This window comes from Amyelois transitella, chromosome 4 (assembly GCF_032362555.1).
Source record: "Amyelois transitella isolate CPQ chromosome 4, ilAmyTran1.1, whole genome shotgun sequence".
Taxonomy (NCBI): domain Eukaryota; kingdom Metazoa; phylum Arthropoda; class Insecta; order Lepidoptera; family Pyralidae; genus Amyelois; species Amyelois transitella.
Window position 1 is genome coordinate 5254181 of NC_083507.1, and position 22743 is coordinate 5276923.

At 34.0% G+C, this 22743-nt stretch overlaps 1 protein-coding gene across 1 annotated transcript in view; it reads right to left on the bottom strand.

Moving 5' to 3' along the window:
* Positions 1-12419, bottom strand: part of LOC106138647 (gamma-aminobutyric acid type B receptor subunit 1) — a 34631-nt gene extending 22212 nt beyond the window's left edge. The window contains exons 1-4 of the mRNA XM_013339859.2: positions 11772-12419; positions 8235-8369; positions 6679-6849; positions 1912-2128 (exon numbers count right to left, since the gene is read on the bottom strand). Of these exons, the coding sequence (XP_013195313.1) occupies positions 1912-2128; positions 6679-6849; positions 8235-8369; positions 11772-12419 (1171 nt within the window). The remainder of the gene's footprint in view (positions 1-1911; positions 2129-6678; positions 6850-8234; positions 8370-11771) is intronic.
* Positions 12420-22743: the final 10324 nt, after the last annotated feature.

A 22743-nucleotide genomic window follows, 5' to 3' on the forward strand; every position in this document is an offset into this window, starting at 1 on the left:
GGCTGAATGAACATAGCAAAATGTATTAAATGACAGTATGTTTCGGCATACTAGTAAACTTTGAAAATAAAGATGTAGGCATATATGACTTTCGCATAAGTATTTTTCGTTGTGTAATAGTGTGTATAAAAAACAGAGCGGTTACTAAGTGAAAATCCCGCCTCGGGGAACATTGAACAAAGCAGTGTTAGAACATGCAGATATCAATTTCGCTTTTTTTATTATTCTCTTGTGTATCGTTACCTACATCTACTTTTCTCCACTTTATCTTAAGATTTTTCTCGCTTCCATTACTGTCGCGCTGTGGTTTTTCCCAGAGGAATCATCCGGGAAATTCATTAATAAATATCCCGTCCGTCCGCCGAGAGTCATTTATAAATAAGAAAAGTACTTAGATGTTTCATATCACGGAGTTTCAAAGTATCAATCTTGTAAACATTTTATATGCGAAGTTAAAGTCTTATTCTTTGTGCAAACAAATGACCACAATAAATTTTATTTTGTTTTGCAGAATAAACTACAAGTTTGAGTTTCTCTATCATGTCTTTGCACCTAGAGGGCTGGAGCCAGCTATAACCTATCTTAAAAAACAAAAATGAATCCTTAAAAGATCTTTCGTGTTTTTGTCTGTTCATTTGTCTCGCTCGGACAATAGATACTAACGCGTAAGATAGTTTATATGATGAATGAATGATTGTAATAGTGTATTACCACCAAATAGAGTAAAGTACACCAAAATAAAAAAAAATAAAGCAAAAGTAGATTTGGCTGTAATGATTTACATTAGAGACTCAGCCTAACATGATACAGAAGCGAATACTCAAGCCAGAATTGTTGCGAGTTTTCCTGAAATTATTTATGCCGGGGTGATGCGGAGGAGGCAATAATTTGCGAGTGTTTTTTGGCACATGGGCTCCTCACTAAGGCACTCTAAACGAGTTTCATCCGCGTCGTGGCATATCGTGACGTCACACGGCGTCCTCCATTACTCCTATCATAATCTTGTCTCACTGCTCACAATTTATAAAGCTCTCATATTACTTACGCCGTCACTCATATTAATGATATGTTGTTTTAAATTTTCTTCATATGCGCAGAACTCTACACAGCGAGGTTAATAAACGGGATTGTAAGTCGCGGAAACTAATAAATGGCGCCATTTGCGCGTGTTTAAATGTTGCTCACGGCTGTAATGGGGTTAAGCTTTTTGTGTCCGTACTAAGAATATGAGAATGGCAATATGTATTGTGAGAATACGAGTTGTATTATGGAATATCATGCAGCATTTCGTAATTGAAGGAAAAGTACAAGTTACTTAATTTATTTATAAGGGTTATGTGTTGGTAATGAAGAAGTAATGAAAATCAACACATTCTCCTGACATTTGTCGCAGCTGAGTCCTCCCTGGGGAAGCTCCCGGGATTACCACGATCCAGAGTGGCGCAACGTTAACAGATGAAATGTTTTATCATCCATCCATCCATATAATCACGTTTATATCTCTTGCGGGGTAGACAGAGCCAGCAATCTGAAAAGGCTGACAGGCCACGTTGAGCTGTTTGGCCTAATGATAGAATAGAGATTCAAATAGTGAGAGGTTGCTAGCCCATCGCCTACAAGAAGAATCCCAAGCTTATAAGCTTATCCCTTAATCGCCTTTTACGACATTCATGGGAAAGAGATGGAGTGGTCCTAGTCTTTTTTTAATTGGTGCCGGGACCGGACCACACGGCATATGATTTATCAAAAACTATAATATTGTTCTCCATAAATTATAAAGATATAAGTGTGCACTTGCCATTTCCATACATACGGATAAACAGCATCAAGATAGAGAGAAGCCTACTTAGCTCCATAGTATAACGGTTTACAAATGCTGGTAATGCAGACTATTAAAATTCCAATACTTACCAATGAAGAACCAGACGTATGATTTCCCGTACAATCTGTGTTTGTAGACCTCGCAGAGTACACGGCGCGCCGCAACTACGTAGAACAGTCCTACGATGACCCTCGCGTCTTGTCTCCGGAGGTTCCGCACGGCGTCAACAGGGTCTGTCAGGAAAGACTGCCGCGTCACGATCTCGATGCCGGCCTTCTTGCAATGCGCTTCTAGGTCTTCCACAGTCTGTTGGAAATGTTGTTCAGTTAGATATTTTAAGGATTTGTATAAATAGTATCATCATATTGTTTTTCAGTCATAGATATCGAGGTTGCTTCGTTAAGGAATTTCCAAAAGCACTTCCTACATAATTGGTGCTATTTGTTTTTAGTGCGTTGCAAGATAAGTTAGAACTAGATTTGATATATATGCAAAAATTAATATTAAATAAATGAAAATTAGTGCCATGTGGTTATTAAAAAAACCACTCTATATTTATATATTATAACTATATAGGCTTATAACCTTTTTCATCTAGAAAATTATTCAAGCTTAGTGGAGATTTGAGTTAAATAATTTCGAAGGCCAATAGAAAATCTACTACTGAGTTTTCCCGAGAAAATGTGTTAGTATATATAAAAAAATTACTCTTAAGTTAAAATTAAATCGACAAAGTAACTACATTAAAAATCTAACGCTGAGAATTTACCGTCTCCACGGCTCTCAAAAAACACACATAACATCGTCGTAAATGGAAAATAATCACCCCTGAGCAAGCACGCAGTATATTGCTTTTTGCATAAAAAATTAATACATATCCCAAGAAATTCTTTATTATTTGTGTGGTAGCGCGGCTGCCAGGCCGCTGGGTTTGTACCGATTTAATGGTGTGATAAAATGCAAAGGTCGGAAATTTAGGGCTACGAAGCAGTCACTGAATTCGAAGTGTTCGTCTACCGTCTCAAATACTATGTAAATGGTGTTTGGCATTTACAGCTCGCTGCCATATTACAATAACTACATATGAAATTGTGCAGTCTTATATTTCTTTTTATGAAACCGTATATAAGATATTACGTCAGAGAACGTATCTCGGCGATGGCTCAAATGTTTACAGTGCGCCATTTTTATTTAGAGAAATTCTCTCTCATTTACCTCAAGTTATCTGTATTTAAATGGAAATTGGGAAAATAATGATTAAATGAAGTTCATTTTAATGTCGATTAAAGAAAATTCGAAATGTTAAAAGCGTTATAACAATTTGACGAAGTTTTATTACGCCAAGAGCAGGTCGCATCCATTCGCAAGATAAAACAAAATAAAAATATACGGAAAAAATAAAAAAGCGAATGATGGTAGCGTAACTCGCGCACACTATTTAATTTTCATTTTTCGCTTAAGTGCTGTGTTGCTATGCACTCAGCTCATGTGAAGTTTTTGTATAAAGAAAGCACCTATTTATAGAGCGTACGCGGTATAACGAGGGGGGTATAGTAGCCCGCGGTGAATGGGGCCTGGCCTTTCACGCTGGATTCAATGTAATTAGTGCGGCTCGGGGTTTTTCTGCATAAGTGGGTTTCAAGCGTTCTTGCTCCTGTTTTCAGAAAAAAGTGCCGAAAAAATGTGCGAATAAATAACAATTTATGAGAGTTAAATTGCAGAACGTAAACTTTTGGTGTTTTTTATTCATCGCAGTATTTGCATTAAACATGTAGCTAATTAGGAAATTGTTTTAACTAGAATAATAGTTCAGTGGAATTTAAAAAAACATATGTTTATAGGAGTACCTTTATCTTCGCATATTTACTTCTATCCGTAGCTTACCGTCAATCTTTTTAAATTTATCAACTAATTAGGTATTGACTGCACATATTAAATTGGATTAAAATCCAATTATCTTTAATCACACTCAAATGTTAAAAAAAATATATCAAAAGATAAGGGAAATTTCTATAAATGTTTGCGTATTTGACCTACAAATTAATTTCAATTAATCAGTAACGGTTTTCATAGTCGCAAAAAGTTCCCCTTCATGTATAAAAACAACCACTTTATCACTTTCAGAGGAAGGTTCATTATGTCGGTGTGTGAAGGAAGTGATCTTGTTTGCTAGTCGGATTTCCCCTAACGTTATTACTTACCTTATCTCGGGGAATTCAAAAGATTTCTTTTATGTCATCTTGAGTTTAATTGGACGGTGGGTAATAACTGAACTTTGTACAATGTAAAAACATATTGTAAGACTTCTTTTAAAGAATTTATGATGTAATTTAACTGCTATCATACCACTTCATCTGATGTAAAGTGCAATCTACATAAACGTTAGCTTGCTTCTAAATATGAAATTTCCTTAAACGGGACATGATAACATTAATTGGAATGAAAAGTAAAGGAAAAGAAAAAAAAGGAAATTAATATGAAATTGATTGTTTGTTTGTTTGTAATATCTTAATTGCATATAAATTTACACAGCAACAAGAAAATAGTAAGTACATAGTTATAAAAGAAACAAATCACTTGCAATGGCGGACTTATCCCACGAAGGGATCTCTTCCAGTCAACCGGCAAACAATAAAGGCACTAGATAATTCAGTAAAAAGCGGCAAGTCACTGTGTTTTTAGCAACAATATAATAATTGTTTGTTTTTTATGTTTGTATCGTCATATTTTATTCATAATATAAACTTCTGTACAGACGAAGCCACCCTTTCGAATATGTATATATCATACATTTTGCACAATCGAGCGACTGTTTACGGTTTGTGGATGAAAAGCCAATATCCTTTAGCCCCACACTAGAAATAGATATGTATAAATAGCTACATTTTGGTAATAAATCTCGTAACTCAACGTATTTCTGCTATTTGGCAAGATAATGGGTGTGAAATTGATTCCAATAATTTATATAAATACTTTAGATGAATAAACAATTTCAGTGTTAAGAAAGTCAGTTAAGCATCATAATTATTTGAGTACATTTTAATCATAGACATGAATTAGCCAATAGATAGATGTTATGTTTGATCGTTCAGGTCTCGTGTAGAATGGCCTATATTCAAATTCAAATTCAAAATTTTTATTCATTATTATAGGATATTATTATATCGCTTAATAATTGTCGTATGGTTTAACAACTTGGTTGACGTCAAATAAATTACTTAAAAACTAAGTTTACTGCCGCTTCCAAGGCGTCAGTGCAGAAGAAGCGGTAACAAACTGCACTGCAGCATTTTCATCAACAACGTCAACTTCACAATATTAAATTATACTTAGAATAGAATGTGGACGGGAGAATACATTGTTCACGGGAGATTTATATATTTATGAGATTTAATATTGAAAAAAGAAAAATATATATAGAATGGTGAAACACTATAATGCATCTATCTGTTAAAATGGCTGCGGGAATCTTACAAAACTGTGATTTTCGCTCCTTTAGTTTGATTGCTTGCTAAAATCATTTATCAGTGGGGAACAAAGCGTTGGCGTGTCATGCTCCACTCGTTACCAATACGAACAAGAACATAAATGCTTATCGAACGACTCCAGGCACGCAATGGTAGATCAAAGTGTAGTGAGGCTCACCAGTAATCACTCAGGCAATATGTACTATCACCCTCTTTGTTCTACAGGTTGAATTTATCGGGAGTTAATGGGTTGTAAAGATAACTTTGAATGAAGACACGATTCGGGCGAAGATAGTGATGTACTCTCGTGATATACATACGTACTTCTTTTCAGTTGACAAGAAACAGCTATCGTGTTTACTTACCATAAACTACTTAATATCGTGTTAAGGAAACTCTACTGACTGATAGTTCTAAAATCTAAAGATGTTATTAGGTATTATGTAATCTATCAATCTGATATATCGATATTTGATTCAAAGAAACAGAGCAGGGTACAATGTCATAACAATTATTTTAATAAATCCATCTAGTTAATTTAAAAATACAATGGTGAAATAATACATTTGAATCTGACTATAAAATGCCAACATTTAATAGTCGAGGCTATGGCACGCGGCGCTCCGCGAGTTCTCCCGCCACAATTACTATCTTATTTCTTTAGCAAACTCCGCTGAACAATCTTTGCTTGTTTTGCTTATTAGATGAGTCATACTCGCAGCTCTATGTATGTATATACTCTTAAATTATGTATTCTCTGTTTTGTTTGCTTTTCTTTTTAATATATATGATAAGTACTCTCTCTATATTTCTTTGTTGTCTTATGCTCAGATATTTAAAACAAAAAGGTTATATTATTATTAGGTTTTATAAACGAAGGTTTCATAAGAAATGTTTATCTTAGAAATTTAGAAAATACAGAAAATTTTCAACAATGCAAGTTGGTAAGACAAGGTTACACAATGACAATTGTAACCAAAGCAAAGCTTAAGTTTTCCCAGGAGAATTCCTTCGTCTAAATGTGTTGTCGGCTAGCATCACCATACCCAGCCAGCCACAGAATGTTGTGTAATTTAATAAAGTCCGGGCGGTGGACGGGACATGAGCACAGAACACGTAATGCTAGTGTCAGCACTCACACTTTCCCGTTGAAAATTTACGCCGGTTCGGTCTCTGCACAAAGTGATTGAATTTTTCCAGCCATCTCGTTGTTTGTTAGATAATAAGTACGCGTTTTGATGTGTCGCATTTATTATAACTAGGTATTTCTTGGGTGTTACTTTCGTGGTAAATTAAAAAGTTTACTTAGTGAACATTATCATAATTATTTGCATGTTGAATTTCAGATCGATAGATCTATCTTTCATTTGTGTGTAAAAAGACACTTACAGATATGAAAACCTCCTCCGCCTGTTGCAGGATGGCGATGCGGGACCAACCGAACTTCTGCATCAGCTTGATGCGGGTGGGGTTGTGGACCGTTGCCGACGGGTGCGTTCGGAACAGAGTGGGGAACCGCGATCGGTCCGAGAGCGCTGGTGATGACGCCCCATAGCAAAGCTGGCGAAGGAAAGACAGTAGTGAATGTAAGATTCAAAATGGCAGGTTAAGCCTCTTTATAATTTATTTTGCCTATGAAATGCCGATATATATATAATAATTTCATCTCAATAATAATTTTATTATTAATAAGGTCTGAACATTTCGGGATGGCAAAAGATTGTTTTGAAAATTAATAATACAAATTATTTATTGTTAAGTAGAAGGATAAATGATAATAACCTTTACCATCTGAATCCTTATCATACCGTATTGTTATGAAGTGCAGTGGGCCACTAAGAAAAATATATCACCAATTTTCGGTGCGTCTACGCTACAAACGTGATATATTTTTTTTGTGGCCCATCGTTCATAAATTTACCAATTTGTCGATTTCTTGGTGGAAACATATACGATTTTTTTGACTGATAACAACTTTATCATTCCAATCTTACACGTAACAAAATATATACAGTAAATCTAGTTCAATTTATATGCTGTGTAAGTCTCTTACACTTGGATGGGTTCTCAAAGTACAAGATATCTCTATGTTTTTATTAAAAGGAAAAAATAAATATCTTTGCTAGGGATATTTGTAAATAATAATAATAAGGTCATTTAATAATATTAAGATTTGTTTAGTTAAGTTTTTGAAATATGCTCTGTGAAACTGAAAGTCATGCAACAAAATGGATTTTGTGTTGTTTCATAATTTCGTTACGAAAGGTAAAGGTGTGATGATATGTAAAAATCATCAATTCTCAAAGCTGTTGAAATATAAATAGATTCTAAATACAAAAAAATACTAAATATTCACAAGCTCTGTTCCACAAAGTAATGCAACCAGCGTATTTTCACAGTATTCAGGTCGTAGCGTACAACATTTTACATGGCGCTCTCAAAGGTAGAAACTGTATAGGATTGTAAAATTGCAATTTCTTGAGTTGTAGAACTTGTCGAATTGAGTTTTGGTTAAATAGTATAAATGCAATTTCATACTGAGCACGTCGTTATTTTGCGTAGCGAATAGATTATCTAATTTAAGCCGTTATCAGCTACGTGGCTGCTACGAACGTCGTCCTGTAGCTAGCTTTCTACGAGTAGTTTGCATTAGTTACATTTGGTATTCCACTGCTTAGGTTAAAATTGGTAAGCATTTTATGTGCAAAGTTAGGAATCTTTGTAACTGATATATTCATAAATGTACAAGTTTTGTTGTATTGAATGACTCATTACTTTTAAAGCAGTAATAGAACTGCTGATGATTGCGCTAGAGTAGAGTTAAACCACCACCATAGAGGTAGACCATGGTAGAGTTGAATAAGTATTTTTTTTGAATTCTAGATAAATTTAGACGGTATAATATAAAACATGTGATTTATCTACTTTTGGGCTACAATACTTACAACCATAAGGTTCCACATCTTGGCAGCTTCAGCGACGGTGGTGCAGACTGTGGAACAGCCGGCCAGCAGCAAGAGCTTCTGTGGTGGGTTGTAGAGCAGATTGTACATTACACTGGCACCTAGACCTGGTTCACACTGGAAGGAAATCATTTAAGTCAGTTGAAGATTAAGCTAAAGTAAAGTAATTCTTAAAAAGAGATACCTATTGCTGTCTGTTATTTTGTCAATAGTTTATTTAGGTATTTAGTTGAATTGATACATGTAGTGCACAGTATGTTTAATTTAAAGTGATTACTTAAATAAAAGTATATTACTTGAATAGGTAACAACAATTGGAAGTTTAGTATCAAAAAGTAGTAAAAAGTAGAACTAAGTATCTTATACTAGCACACAACCATAACTAACTACATTAATCAGATAAAATCTTTTTGTAATGTTGTAATATTTTATAGAAAATTAAAAATACACTTTAGGATAAAATTGACAGAGTATTATAATGATAGAATGACGTCACATCATTAGCATAGCCAAGGGCGCCTGAACGACGTACAAAATGATATGTTATTCAAGCTACACACCTGCCGCTTCACGACGCATGTAAGTACAAATAGTCCAAGATCTCACTATCGTTTTGATTTTCTTCGGGTTTCTTTAGAACACAGTATTGGTTTCTGTGTTTAATGTGAATTTCATACAGAAATCTTTATCTTTATATTAATATAATAAGTAATTAATGTGGGCTGCGATTGAATTAAAATGGACTATTTGAAAAATGAGATTATAAGCCATATTAAGGATTAAAGAAAGAGCATGTAAATAACTTAACTTACTAAAAATAGTAAAAAATATTATATAGCTACAGTTAAATTAAAATTAAATTTGGAATGTGGTTATATGATGAAGGAAAAAAAGCAAAAGGTGAGTAAGAATTTTTGGAAATTACCTCTGCTCGATGCTCGCAATAAGAGCTAGCTAGCTTGTGTTGTTGTTTATCTGAAGATATACGTATCTGAGATCTTGGACTAATGCCTATTCTCCCCGAACAGAATCACTTAAATCAGATGCGCTAATTTATCCAATTTCGCCTTCTGAAGCTTCTGCGAAATTTGATTTTATATCAAAATTGGCTTAATTTGTTGACGTATATATGGTAATATACGTATATATTAAATCATATATGGTATGTTAATGTTTTTTACAAATACTATTTTGTTATTTTGAAAATATTAACAAATATTGAAATATTAACAACATGAAGTGATACTTTTTAGTCACCAAAAAAAAAGAATTAATTAAAATAATGAGTAAATTTCTAAACAACAGTAAATTTATGGCGTAGATTCTGCGCCCCAAGAACCTACTATAATCTTGATTGATGTCTCTTAATTTGTTTTATTTGATGGAGTTTTATATAATACGGAATGACAAACGCAAATTTCAAACAATCTGCGTTTTAATGTTTTCTATGTACTGGCTCTGCCTCATCTTCACGTGACCCCAGTTGCACCCTCCACTAATTTGTTTTTATTCGCATACTTTCGTATAACCTTTCACCGCTATTTATTGATAATTATTTGGTATATATATTTATATATTTGGTATGTATATTATATATATTATAATTATTTGGCTTTCCAATAAACCCATTAGTTTTATTGGAATACCAAATAGTTTTATTACTTCATTTCTGCTTTTGTCAATTTAATTAGCTACCTGTTTGTTATCAAGTCTATATACCAAGTTTCTTGTCAACCTTTTTAAAAGATGAATGATTTTTCTTTGTTATGCATCTCAACACGAGTACAATATTTATCATTATGAGTACCCGTAATCAAGTAAGTTGAATATGCATGAAGAGAGTAATGAATGAGGAGGAAGCGGGACAGGTCTGAAAGGATCGTAGCAAGTGGTAATCCATTGTTTCTGCCTACCCCAATCGCAAGCAAGCGTGTTGGTATGTATGTACAAAAATTATGACGCTTTGCAATATCCCTATTGTAAAGTCACTTTCACTGGTTTTATACAATGTCTATGCTTTATAAAACATAATATTTTTGGGTGTAAATAAATTGATTTGTATCAAAATATTTGAAGAATTAACAGTAAACATGAGAAATATGATTATCTTATTAAACTGAAAATACGAGCAAGTTCAAGATAGCAACATCAGAGCACTTACTTGAAAAGAGAGTTTTCCCTCAAGCGATTGAAGTACTCGTATGTTTGAAGTTTGATATATGTACAAAAATTTTCCTTCCTCATATGGTTAAACTCGTATATGTTGAATTTTATTTCCTTCACACATATTTAATAAAAAATATAACCTTTACATATCTAGACGTGCTACAGAAATACCAAGTTCCCTATGTTTCGCCGCAAAATAACATATTGTAAATAAGCGCTGGATTGTAAAACTGTGATTAAATGTTGAACCGCTTCAACTTATCTTTTCAAAAGTTACCTGCTATATTTGGGGCGGAGAATTCAATTTACAGACTTTGTGAAGACGCAATCCATCGCCGGCGGTTTTCGATCATAATTCTCGCTCTATTATGTTATCAAACCTTTTCAGCGTTTTTGTCCGTAATCGTCGCGTTATCAATATCAAAGTGAACGAAATCGGCGATTTGTCCTCGAATATAAATCGATAAAATTGGAAATTACCCTCGAACCGGATCGGAAATTCTATCCGGTAAAATTTTCTTCTTTGAATCATTCATAAATTCTCTATAATTGAATCGAACGTCGGCCTCACCCGCTCACTGCAATATCATAAGCCTATGATATTAGTTCATTTGATTTATAGGCTAACTTGGTGGCCGTGTGATTAGGATAAAGGACCCTTTTTGTTAATTACTAGGGCTCGGTGAGCTTGATTTTCAAAGTTAATGGATTAGGCGCTTGTCATTCCGCCGGTGGCGACACGTTATGCACATTACGTTGATTGAATAATTGGCATTTTCATTGCCGGGTCGAGAGGCAAACGAGACTTAAATTTAATTACCCACGCCCATAGGATGGACGAAAATTTATATTACAAGATGAGACTTAATAAGGTCTTTGTATACAGTTTATGAATTACATTTTTTTAATATAATACTATGAGCGAGTATGGAACGAGTACTACTTCCATTGGTCTATCTTTAGGATGTTAAAGAATTAAATTGTCTTAAAATTTTTGTTTTAAGTAGCAATTTAATACACATAAGTAATATTGTAAATTAATTTGTTCTTTATTATCTAAAAGGTCAGCTATGAAGGCGATTTACTCGAATTGTCAAATTTTTGCTTCAAAATTAATTAATTTTATTAAGTAAGAAATGTTTTATGCACGACCTGACCTCTTGTTCAATTCCCCCTAGACCTGCGTCCTTCTTAGGGGTCTGTTTCCTTAATTGCTCTTTCCTTCAAATTGCGTGCTTTTATTGTATTTTTAATTTACTGCCGGTTTTAAACCACACGAAATATAATAATCTGCGTTTTATTATTAAGTCTCTATAAAACTGAAAATAAAGGACAAATAAGAGCGATAAATACCTTGCTGTCATTACTGTGCAACAATAGTTTGAATCCGGATAGAAGATTTTTTCTTGCGTTGACATCGATCAAAGCGAGCTCAGCGGCGGGTTTGCAGGCCTGCCCGCCCTGCCAGCCGCCTTCTCCCTCCATCGGAAAGATGCCGCCGATGTGCAGATCATTGTCTCGGCGACCTTCGCTGTAGCTCCCACAACTACACAGCCACAACAGGAGAAGCCTTCGAGGCCAGTCCTTCCTTCGCCCGCAATGCCATCTCGACCGCACCGAACACACAACCCACTTGGCAACAACGAATAATTGCACTAATGTTTTTACTAACAACGAATTAACATCACAATACACTGTCCTAGTTCGAAAGCTAAATACATTATTCACAGCTTTTAATTTGACTAGCGGACGCTTTGAAAAATTAAAGTTTCCTCGCACTCGCGGCAGACAAGCGTTGGCATTTTGATATAAATGTGATATCACCCGTAGAGATTGTAGACATAGCCTAATAAGCGTGAAATTTTCTATAAAATATGGCATCGAGGGTGGATCGAGGGGCGCATCACTTCGGGCGGGTCGGCGGGGTTCCGAGCGACGCCCGGCGCCTTGCAGGGTCATCGCTCGCGCCGGGGACATCCTGTCATTGCCCACCTCTAGCATTTTCCATCTTCTCTCCTAAAACAAAAAGAGAGGTAAATGGTTATCACACAACCAATGGATATTCAACTGCCTAAGTATAGAATCTGGAATGTTTTATTCTGATTTTTGTCCGCAATACTTTGCCTGCACGCGGTTCAAATTTCAATTTATGTTTTATCTTACTATGACAGGATAATTAATAAATTATTTGCTGTCAAACTCAGTTTCCAAACAATATCAATTTGTACGCAAAATTCATTTGTCCCAAATAATAATTAAATCGAAAGGCTGACGTAATTTGGAGTGATATTCAAAGGCACAGTCAACAAAAGTAATCAGTGTATAGAGAGTTCCAGATTAATTATTTCCTCAAACGTTTTACGTCAAAATTTACTAAAGTATATTTCAAAATACATTTAGGTACATACGTAGTCAGGCCATTAATTTCAGAATTTAATTTCTCGTTTATTAAATAAAGCTTTGGTTAAATGTTATTGGAAGTTTTACAAATAAATAAAAATATATTAAGAGTCTTCATAATAATTATGATTAATTGTTATCCAGAAAAGACTACAACAGTTGGGACAGAGAAGCGTCTAAGGTGCCTTTTCCCATAAAATTATAGTAATATGGTCTTTTGAATATTTACTAAGTGTATTTATACTTAGATCTATTCCTTGGTCATTATTCTAAATATTATCTCGTTTTAAGGCATACTAAGTACGAATTGCATATTAGACTTAGAACGGTAACTTGAATACTTTCGACATGCTCCGGTATTGTTCGCAACGCAGCCAATATTGCGAAATTGCGAATATTTGCCCCTTGGAAGATCAAATATCTACTTACAACTTGATGGCGGAGCGCTAAAGTACAATGGCTGGGAATTTCAATAGTGTAACTTTTCAAAAACTCTTTCATATTGCAATTGTGAATGCCCTCAAATAGGAAATCGCGCTGTTGGACGCGAACTCTTTTAAATCGCGTCAGCTGCAAAATAAAAAGTTAATGACTCGTGACTTATTGTGGAAGGTTCCAGGGAATCAATCAAAATTTTGTGGTAACAAAATTAATTCTCTTTTTCGTATTAAAGATTTCAACCCCTACAATAATTAGTTTTTGTTTTCATTCAGTATATTTAACTTATGTCTGTTTTTGAGAATCCGAAACGGGAATCTCGGGTTATGCCTTTGACCATGGATCTTGGATTGGGTGAGTCACGAAGTTTTTACACGAAGCGACTCCTGTCTGACCTTCGCAACCTTTGGGTTCCTAACTAATTTAATAACAGTTGTCTGAATGTGCAGGTTTCCTCGCGAAGGTTTCCCTCACCGTAAGAGCATTGTTAGAATCGTAGTTAGAATTCAAACTAATGTACATCACTTCGAAAATAGTCATTGGCACATGGCCGTGGTGGGATTCGAACCTGTGCCTTTTTACGCCACGCGCATTTTAACCGGGCACCTTACTGATTCGACCTCCAACGTTGTATTTAGAATTGTATATGCGTTTGCATATATTTAGAATAGGTAAATATTATAATAAAGCATAAATAATTTAATAAACAAAATAATGTTCACTGTTCTACTTCCGATTCGCGTTCCAAATATCTTAAACATATCGTGTTAATAAACACCCATAAGACGTAGGTACTCTTAGATTATAAGTTCATTAGAAGTTATAGAGAAGTATACTTAATAAACGTGAGCCAAGCTCCTTTAGCAGAGTAATCAATCAGCTGTGAGTATCAAGTGTGGGGTGTGTCTAGTTTATAATTTAGATATTTACACGACCATCTCTCTCATCTCCACTATTATGATTTATGACTTCCCCAATGACACATAGCGGGATAAGGATATACTGCAAACGCGATAAAGCTATCGATGTGTTAGAAATGTGTACTAGAAATAGAATTATTTGGGATACAAGGCATCGGTTTTTGACGTGAACATAACTTCGGTACTCGTATAATGTTTATATGTATACTCCCAGTGAATTTGTCAATAGAAGCTATCCGTAGTATATACCTAATGAAATTCCTAATTTTTTGCAAACAATATTATGAAAAAAATATAATACAAACACACATCACGTTTTTATCCTTTATCCCTTAAGAGTAGATATAGCGAAAAGTCACATATCTAAGGGTATTTAGCTGGATGGCTTAGCAAAAATTGTAATGTAGAGATAGTGACGGGTTGTTAGTCAAACGCTTTATAGAAGAATCTAAGTTTTAAAACACCATTTCTACAGATGAATGAAATTACATACATACATATGGTTACCTCTATATCCCTTGTGGGGTAGACAGAGCCAAAAGACTCAAAGGCTACGTTCAGCTGTATGTTTATAATATTGAATGAAGTCTTCTTTATTGAAATAAATTATATTAACAACACACTTTTCTTTCTAAGTTGAAAGATTTAGCCCGATAAAAAATGATTGTTGAAGCCGTCTGTTATTTATAAGATAAATTGATCTATTTTATCCCGTTATTCCCTCGACAGTGGCGCCTCTTATGTTTACTATATCGTTGCTGACGTTTTCCGAACTAATATATTATACGGCAAAACGGCACTAAATAAGAATTTAATGATGAGAGAGTTATTTAAACTACTTCCAAACTTTTTTGCGCCAAATCATATATTTATAATTTTTCAGAACTCCTATTCTCATATGTACATCCTTCTGTTATCGTAAGTTCCGGTTCCGTCCTCACCTTTCGTTAGGATTAGGTTATTCAGGTTTTTTATAAAGCTACTCCCATTTGACCAAAGCAACCTGTGCAGGGGGATCTAACCTGTATAAGATTATGGTTACACAATCCTATGCCAGAATATGCACATTTACTCAAGCTGTTTTTCCTCACCGTAAGAGTACAGGTTAGAAATCGAGCATTAATCTGAGGGAAGAAGAGTCACTGAATAGCTGGAGTAAGTTTTAGATCAATACATTACACATTATTCATATACCTTCATCGTTTTACCATGGAGCTCGTTTATTTCCAGACGTACAACATCTCTAGATAAAATAAAACACAGGACCGTCAATAGACAAGATTCTACTTCATGAAAGTTTCTTAACACAAAGAAACTGTAAAGTTGGTATTTTGTTGGCAAGGCAACCTGTCCGCCTTCGCTATAATTTTTCAAATAGTATTTTAGATTTGTTCCTTTCATGGCAATATTTCAATTCAGGTCAAAAGGTTTCAATTTTCCGTGATAGCGAGTAAGTAGGGTAAGACGGTTAGTGATAGAGATCTTGTAAAGATATACTTTTTCTAGACTTTTTTAAATATAACATTGCATTTAAGCACATATATTTAGGTATACATTTTAAAATAAATTACTTCTGATATTATACCTACTGATTTTGCAGAATTAGTTTAGATATAAATTCTAGTAAAATTTAAATCACTATATCAATTTTAACAGTACAATACTGAACTATTAACATTTTTTTTAAATATAATAAATTTGTACGTAATAAATCAAATTTGGATTATGAGGCAATAAAAATTCACATCAGACCTAAGGACCGTTCACTTAATATCCCCAAAATTGAAGGGAGCTAATACAATCACACCCTGCTATTGCGGCAATTTCTACGGAAATCATATAAAGGCGCCACTCTGGACAAAATAACGTTGACATAAACTTGATATTGTAAATGGGGGATTACAAAATACGTAATCATCCATCCTTGTACAGTTATAGAAAACCATTGGTGTAAAACTGTGTTAACATTGTTGCAAGTGATTGACTTGACATTCAAGTTATTATTAGTCATCATCCTCCGGGCATTACTCTCGATATCATCCTCATCTCTCTAAAAAAAGAGTCCTTGATTGAAAACGATCCGTGATTGGGTAATCAGATTTTTTATGAAACAACCACCCGCCTGACCTCTGCAACCCAGTCGTCACGGTTGTAAGGTGATAACTAAAAACATATGCTACAGTATTACATCAATTTGCTTTCTGGCCAACTTTTAATTCATACTGACCATTTTATCCCAGCCTGTTCCAGTCCGCTTTCATAACGATTGCCTATTCATTTTAAGTATTTCGGTTTTGCTATAAGGTTAAAACTCCGGCCCTTGTAATACTCTACTCGCCGCTATCTGTCCGCTGAATCGTTAAATTGATCCATTTGAGGCGGCTAAGATAAATTGAGACGATCATTACCAACATATGAGATGAGAATGGCGTGGAAAAATTAAGGACAGAGTATTTTTTATACATTATTTTTTTAAGTTTAAAAGTCATTCATTAATGGAAGTTCAAAGTTTTTTATACTTTGTTTATTATTATTTATCTTTCTTTTTGCATTGTCTATCTTTAAGGATAAGAATCTCCTGACCTACCAAGCTTGTCCAGTAAATTCAATAAGTAAATAAGTGAAGATATTATGGTAGACAAAAAAGAATTATGATTAGAGTTCCGTTTGGGCCCATTCAGAAGCCGGACCCTAAAAAATTTGAAACTTTGGCGGCGCCGTACATGAATATTCATTCAAAAAAAGCGTCCGCAAAGTGAAAAGCTGTGCATTGGTAGTAGATTTAATAAAAACTAAAAGGCTTTTTGCTCTGGAGTTCAATTCGTGTGATATACTACTCATTAAGTTAAAAGCCGCAGCTAATTGCCAGACAATGCGATGTGCTAAACGAATAAAGCCATATTAAAATTTCAGTGTAAAAAAAATAATTTGATCATGTTTTCTCACATCGGCGTTAAATGAGTTGATTAAATGAGGAAGCGGTCGTGTGGTTTTCATGTAATATTCGAACCGAACAAATTAAATTTAAGTAATACGTTTATGTGTAATGTTTTTTCTTTTTTATTAATTTTGTTTGATTAATCTTTTGGTTTACTGTGTCGCACATGTTTTAAGTCTTTATTTGGCTCTCTAGTTTGTTTGCAATTAGTAGCTGACTATAATTAATTCTGAAGTAATATTTTAAATTAATAACACAGGTTGACGAATTGTGCTTACATTTTGGGATTGCTTAGTAGCGGGAATATTACTTATAATAGAGGCGCCCAATGCTATAGCGTTGACATGAAACTATTGTTTCCCATTGTCTTAGTTAATTTCTCAATAACAAAAGTTACATGATCAAACCCTGTACTATTCCGATGCCAATATTGAACCGTAGCCAAACATTGCCAAAGCTAACCCCCACGGCAACCGATACACCGTTAAACAAATCCATTCAATTTAATTTCTGTGTCGCTTGTATCTTAATGGCCGATCTCACCGTGGCCCGAGGGAATCTCATAAAATGGTTTGATGTTTCCAATGACATAATCGTTAATAACTTATATTTGTACGTTTAAGATAAGGGATGTAGAAAGCATATGATTAACCTGATTATGATTGTCAAGTTTGCCATATTTCTTTTTGTAGCATCGTTGCAGCTAAACAATTATTTACAGCCAGCCCCTATTTTGATGTTTATTAAAAATTCTTCGATAATCAAACGTATTAATTCAGCAGTTTTAAAGTTATGGTATCAAATGAATGTATTCAATTTATAAATTTATCCACATGTGCACGAAGTAATAAAACTAATGAAAGTGTTTTATTCGTTATTTCCCTGTATGCTTGAACATCGGTTTTCACTAGTTTTATTTTATACACATGCTCTCGTAAAATTGATAAATGCAGATATTCTGGTTGAAATGTATGCGCTACATGCAAACCTAGTTTGATGTTCTTTTAACATGAAATATTATTTCCAGCGTGATTCATACATCAACAATAATTGTTGCTGTATTTTTTACCTGTATTTTATGAGAAACTGATTATTTTTTCTGTTTCTCTTAGAAATTGCACATTCAAATTTGATCGTGAACTTATTGTGGCTTATTTTAACGATACATAAGAAATATGTATAATAAAGGTTTTCGCAAGTTATTGACTCGATACTTTATATAAATAAAACCACACCATTTCTCTGGAAGACCTAAACTTTTCAGGAAGTCTCTAATTCGACAGCACGTCCACGGTCTAATCAAGGGACATTTGCCTTTCAAGAATTTCTGACCTAATCTATACATTTCATTTGGATATTTGAACATCACATATTTTGTTATCTGTTTTTGCTTAAATATTGCATGTAAAATGAAGCATGTGATAAGAGCAAAAGCCAGTTTTATTACTAATAAAGATTGGACAAACAGACATTTACATACCGCCAATTACGGTAAGCTTGACTAGGTATTTTCCGAGCCATTGCACGTAAGTCGCATTGTGGTAGGCTTATCTCCCGTAACACACATAACTACTTGTGTAACAATTTCTTTCTTCTATATTATAGCACTTAGCGGCAAAAGTACCTATATCAAAGAGGATATGTAATGACGTCGTAAAAACGTTCAATTTACGACCCGATTACGTCCGACGCTTCAGAGCATTAGCAGATGCTGGTTCTCTTTAGCACAGTGCATACCACAACATTGTGGTTACGTAAATCGAGGCGTAGACGTAGACATGAAGCGAGAGATAATTAAATTTACCACACTAGAGGTGCGCCAACTCGGTTTCTTTGACTATTGTTAGAGAGAAACTTGCTTCATCAACTGCGTACAAACAGCGAGTTTCAGACATGTCACCTGCATCAAAATTTCAGTGTGATGAACGTGAACATCCGAAGCTCTGTTTGTGCAACTAATATTTTCACCTACTACAAAAGCGTGTAGCGCGATAGTATATACGTAAAACTTTTTATACAATAACATTGTCAGAACGCGCACTACATACTACAACATGAAAATTGCAAGCTTTAAATTAAATAGTAAGTATTTTGTTATAGCAAGGACATATTTTTCAAGGTAGCTTATCTACTTAGCTTATCTATTTCATTGTTTATTGCATTTATGAATCTATTAAATGGAAACAAAAGAGTAGGTAAGTAGTATTAACGAAAAATTTGAAGAATACCTTTAAAAATATTTATATTATATAAGCCTTTGTTTGTGAAACAACATACATTTTGTAGAATTTTAGGTCAAATATTTAGCGTACTCAAAACAAAACTCTTGGACAATTTAATTTCGCGACGAAAGGGTGCTCCGTAGTCCAGAAACTTTATTAACACAGGATTCCTTTTAGATTAAACAAAAATACTGCTGTGGACCTTTAATTAGGTTAGAAACTACTATATACTAATTTACATTCTGTCCCGTGGAGAAAATAGGCAAATCTTACATGGAGTAATTCTGTTCGAGTTTCACAATATTGTTATACGTCAGAGACGATGATAAATTTTATAAAGCTTAGTCAATTTATTCTTTTATACGTTTGATTGTGAGAAATGAACGAACAAATAATAAAAGTCAAGCGCGACGTAATGAGGCTAACGAGCAAATCAGAGTAACAATAAAGATATTTGGGCTTTTCATTTCTTGGAACTGCCGAATAATGTGATTAAATGTGTGTATAGCATATACATGCTATTTTTGAAAAATTATTTGTAAAACTGTTTTTACGCGTCTTTATAGACTATATATAGTCTAGTTATTATAATCTTACCCGTCATAGTCGTACCCGTCAGGAAGACGTGATGTGAATTGTAAGGACATGGAAAATTTAATCTAAAGCCGTTTTGTATACAAGTTTATTTTACTTAAATATCTTAAAATTCACACATGCTTTCTTTGGTATATTTTTAAATGATACATATTATCTTTCCGACAAAATACGAGCAAATTTATATGTGTTTAGTTCAAAATATTGGTCTACAAGAAATTGGCCCCTTTAGGTTTTGGCTCTGATATAGAGGAATGGCTAATTGCCAGCTCGTCGAAGTTCATGTAAGGTCGTATTGAACGCACGCATCGTACAATTCACGGACATAACTCTAGAAAGATACCGCCTTTTTATTAATCTTTATGTAGCACGCGTATCTTGTTTTTCTTGCTTAGATTAAATATCAAATGAGGCAATTTTGAAAAGAGGTCCTTTGCACATTATTTTTTATTTAGCAGCCGAAGTACAAACACTCGTGGAGTCTAGCTAGATACACATCTGTCGGTCAATTTCAATGGAAATTGTTACTCCGCCGACATGTACTGACTACTAAATGTATTGTTTACATTACTAAGTTATTGTTATTGTTTAGTATTCATAGCGACATGAAATCATAAGGACTTAATCCGTTGTGTTATAATGTCATTGTTCAATATACTCAAAGTTTAATTGCTTTCAAAACTAATTCATTTATAAGCATTGTTACAACAAAATTCTTGTTTTGACATCCATAATAGGTTTTTCTGTGGCGTGGGAGCTAGGCTCTTTCCAGTAGACATTGTTACAAAAAAGTGTCTCGCTTAATAAATTTTACATTGTCGTTTTTTTGCTTTATATGCTTTGTGATCATGTCACAGTTCCCGGAATAGAATAGAAGCACTAGTAGGAAATATTTTTCTTGTTATTTCTGGTAGAGTAGATTTGAGGTAAATTTTTAATACTATGATGTAAATTGTTATCAGGAGTTCCATCCATAGTACAACTCTTAACAAAGGAAATGAACTGGTTCTATTCCTTTTGAGAATGATATAAGATGTCACTGAAAACAAAATTGAACGAAAAGAAGTGTTAATTTTTCGAAAAATGTTTTATTTAGTCACTCGCGTTGAAGACTTCAAAACGAATTAACAATATCTAAACATAACTCTAACAGAACTCAAGTTTAAATTGAAAATAAATAACGGTGGTACCTAGTGAAGTTTGATGGAGTTGGCTCTCGCAGTTGTTTCTCCTTGTTAAGTATATTTTTGTAATTCATAATCAGATTGAGTCTCAATTAAGTTATTTCTTGCGAATGACAATTGTAATTAAGTTTGTGTTTTGAACGTTGTCGCTGTTGGAAAGTAAAATTTAGGGATTAGGAATTCCAATAATTATTATTACGCAATTATTTAAGTATTCTATTATAAATATACTTGTATAAAACTACCAACTACACCATATTAATTGGAATAATAAAGTCTACACAGAGAAACTATTGAAAATCTTTTGTTCGTAACTACAATTGGGTACTTACAACGGTATTGGTTTCTTTGACACCTAAATCCTAAGAAACACACAGCAGCCTTTTTGGTTTCTTAATAGAGAAGAAAAATATATTTGTGTCACACAAAATAGAACAAATGCTTGTCTAAATTGTGTCTCATTGTAAAACGCTTCTTAGAATGGTTAACCGTTGGTTTTCCATTAAAAAAGTGCAACATTTATCTTTTTGTACAGCGTCCTTTATGAAAATACAAAAATATTTGTTTAGGGTTTAAGTCACCCGTTAAAATATGTAAAAGGGACTGACGTCGTATTTATGGAACAAGGCAAACAGCCCACAGCCCTGTGGTGTTCAGAGCGGCTGCTGTGGGCTCTTTACTCACCATTAGATTTACCTGTCTTCATGAATTGACGACGATTAAAAAGGCCGCCGTCAATAAAAGATTGTTTATTAAAATTTGTCCTGTTAGGGAGAAATGATATCTATAGGATAACTGTTTATGTATAGGTACATCATATTGTTTTTAAAATTCTATTTATGCACTGGCAAATAGGCCAAACTAAGTAAGTACATAATTAAACAAAAGGTTTAATGATAACAGCGACCTACTAATAAGTTTAAGTATGGATATCTTTTACGTGCCGTGTGGTTCCCGGCACCAATACAAAAAAGAATAGGACCACTCCATCTCTTTCCCATGGATGTCGTAAAAGGCGACTAAGGGATAGGCTTACAAACTTGGGATTCTTTTTTAGGCGATGGGCTAGCAACCTGTCACTAGTTGAATCTCAATTCTATCGTTAAGCCAAATAGCTGAACGTGGCCATTCAGTCTTTTTAAGACTTTTGGCTCTGTCTACCCCGCAAGGGATATAGACGTGACCATATGTTTAATGTATGTATCTTTTACCTGTATGATTGTAGGCGCATAAAATAACGACAACAAGTGATAACCTAAGCACTATGTTCTGTAAACCTACGACATTTAATGTATCATGTATTTATTTGATTTTGTATTTTGAATATATCTTTAGAAAATAATCTATTTTTTCACATTTTCAAATTGTATCCTACTCAAAGAATCATGAAATACTGTGACAGGTACAAATAAAAATACGGCAATTTTCCTTGGGATAATATGTAAAAAGAATCTATTCACTGGATATCTTCAATGTTTTTTTTTATTCCTATACCTTCAAAATCGAGTCCCTAACGAGTACCGCATATAAAATAATGTCACCCGCCTTGGGAAAATACATAATGTATTAGTGTCGTACACCTTATTCAAGATTTGACGAAGCTTTGTATTTTCAGCATTGCACTTTTGC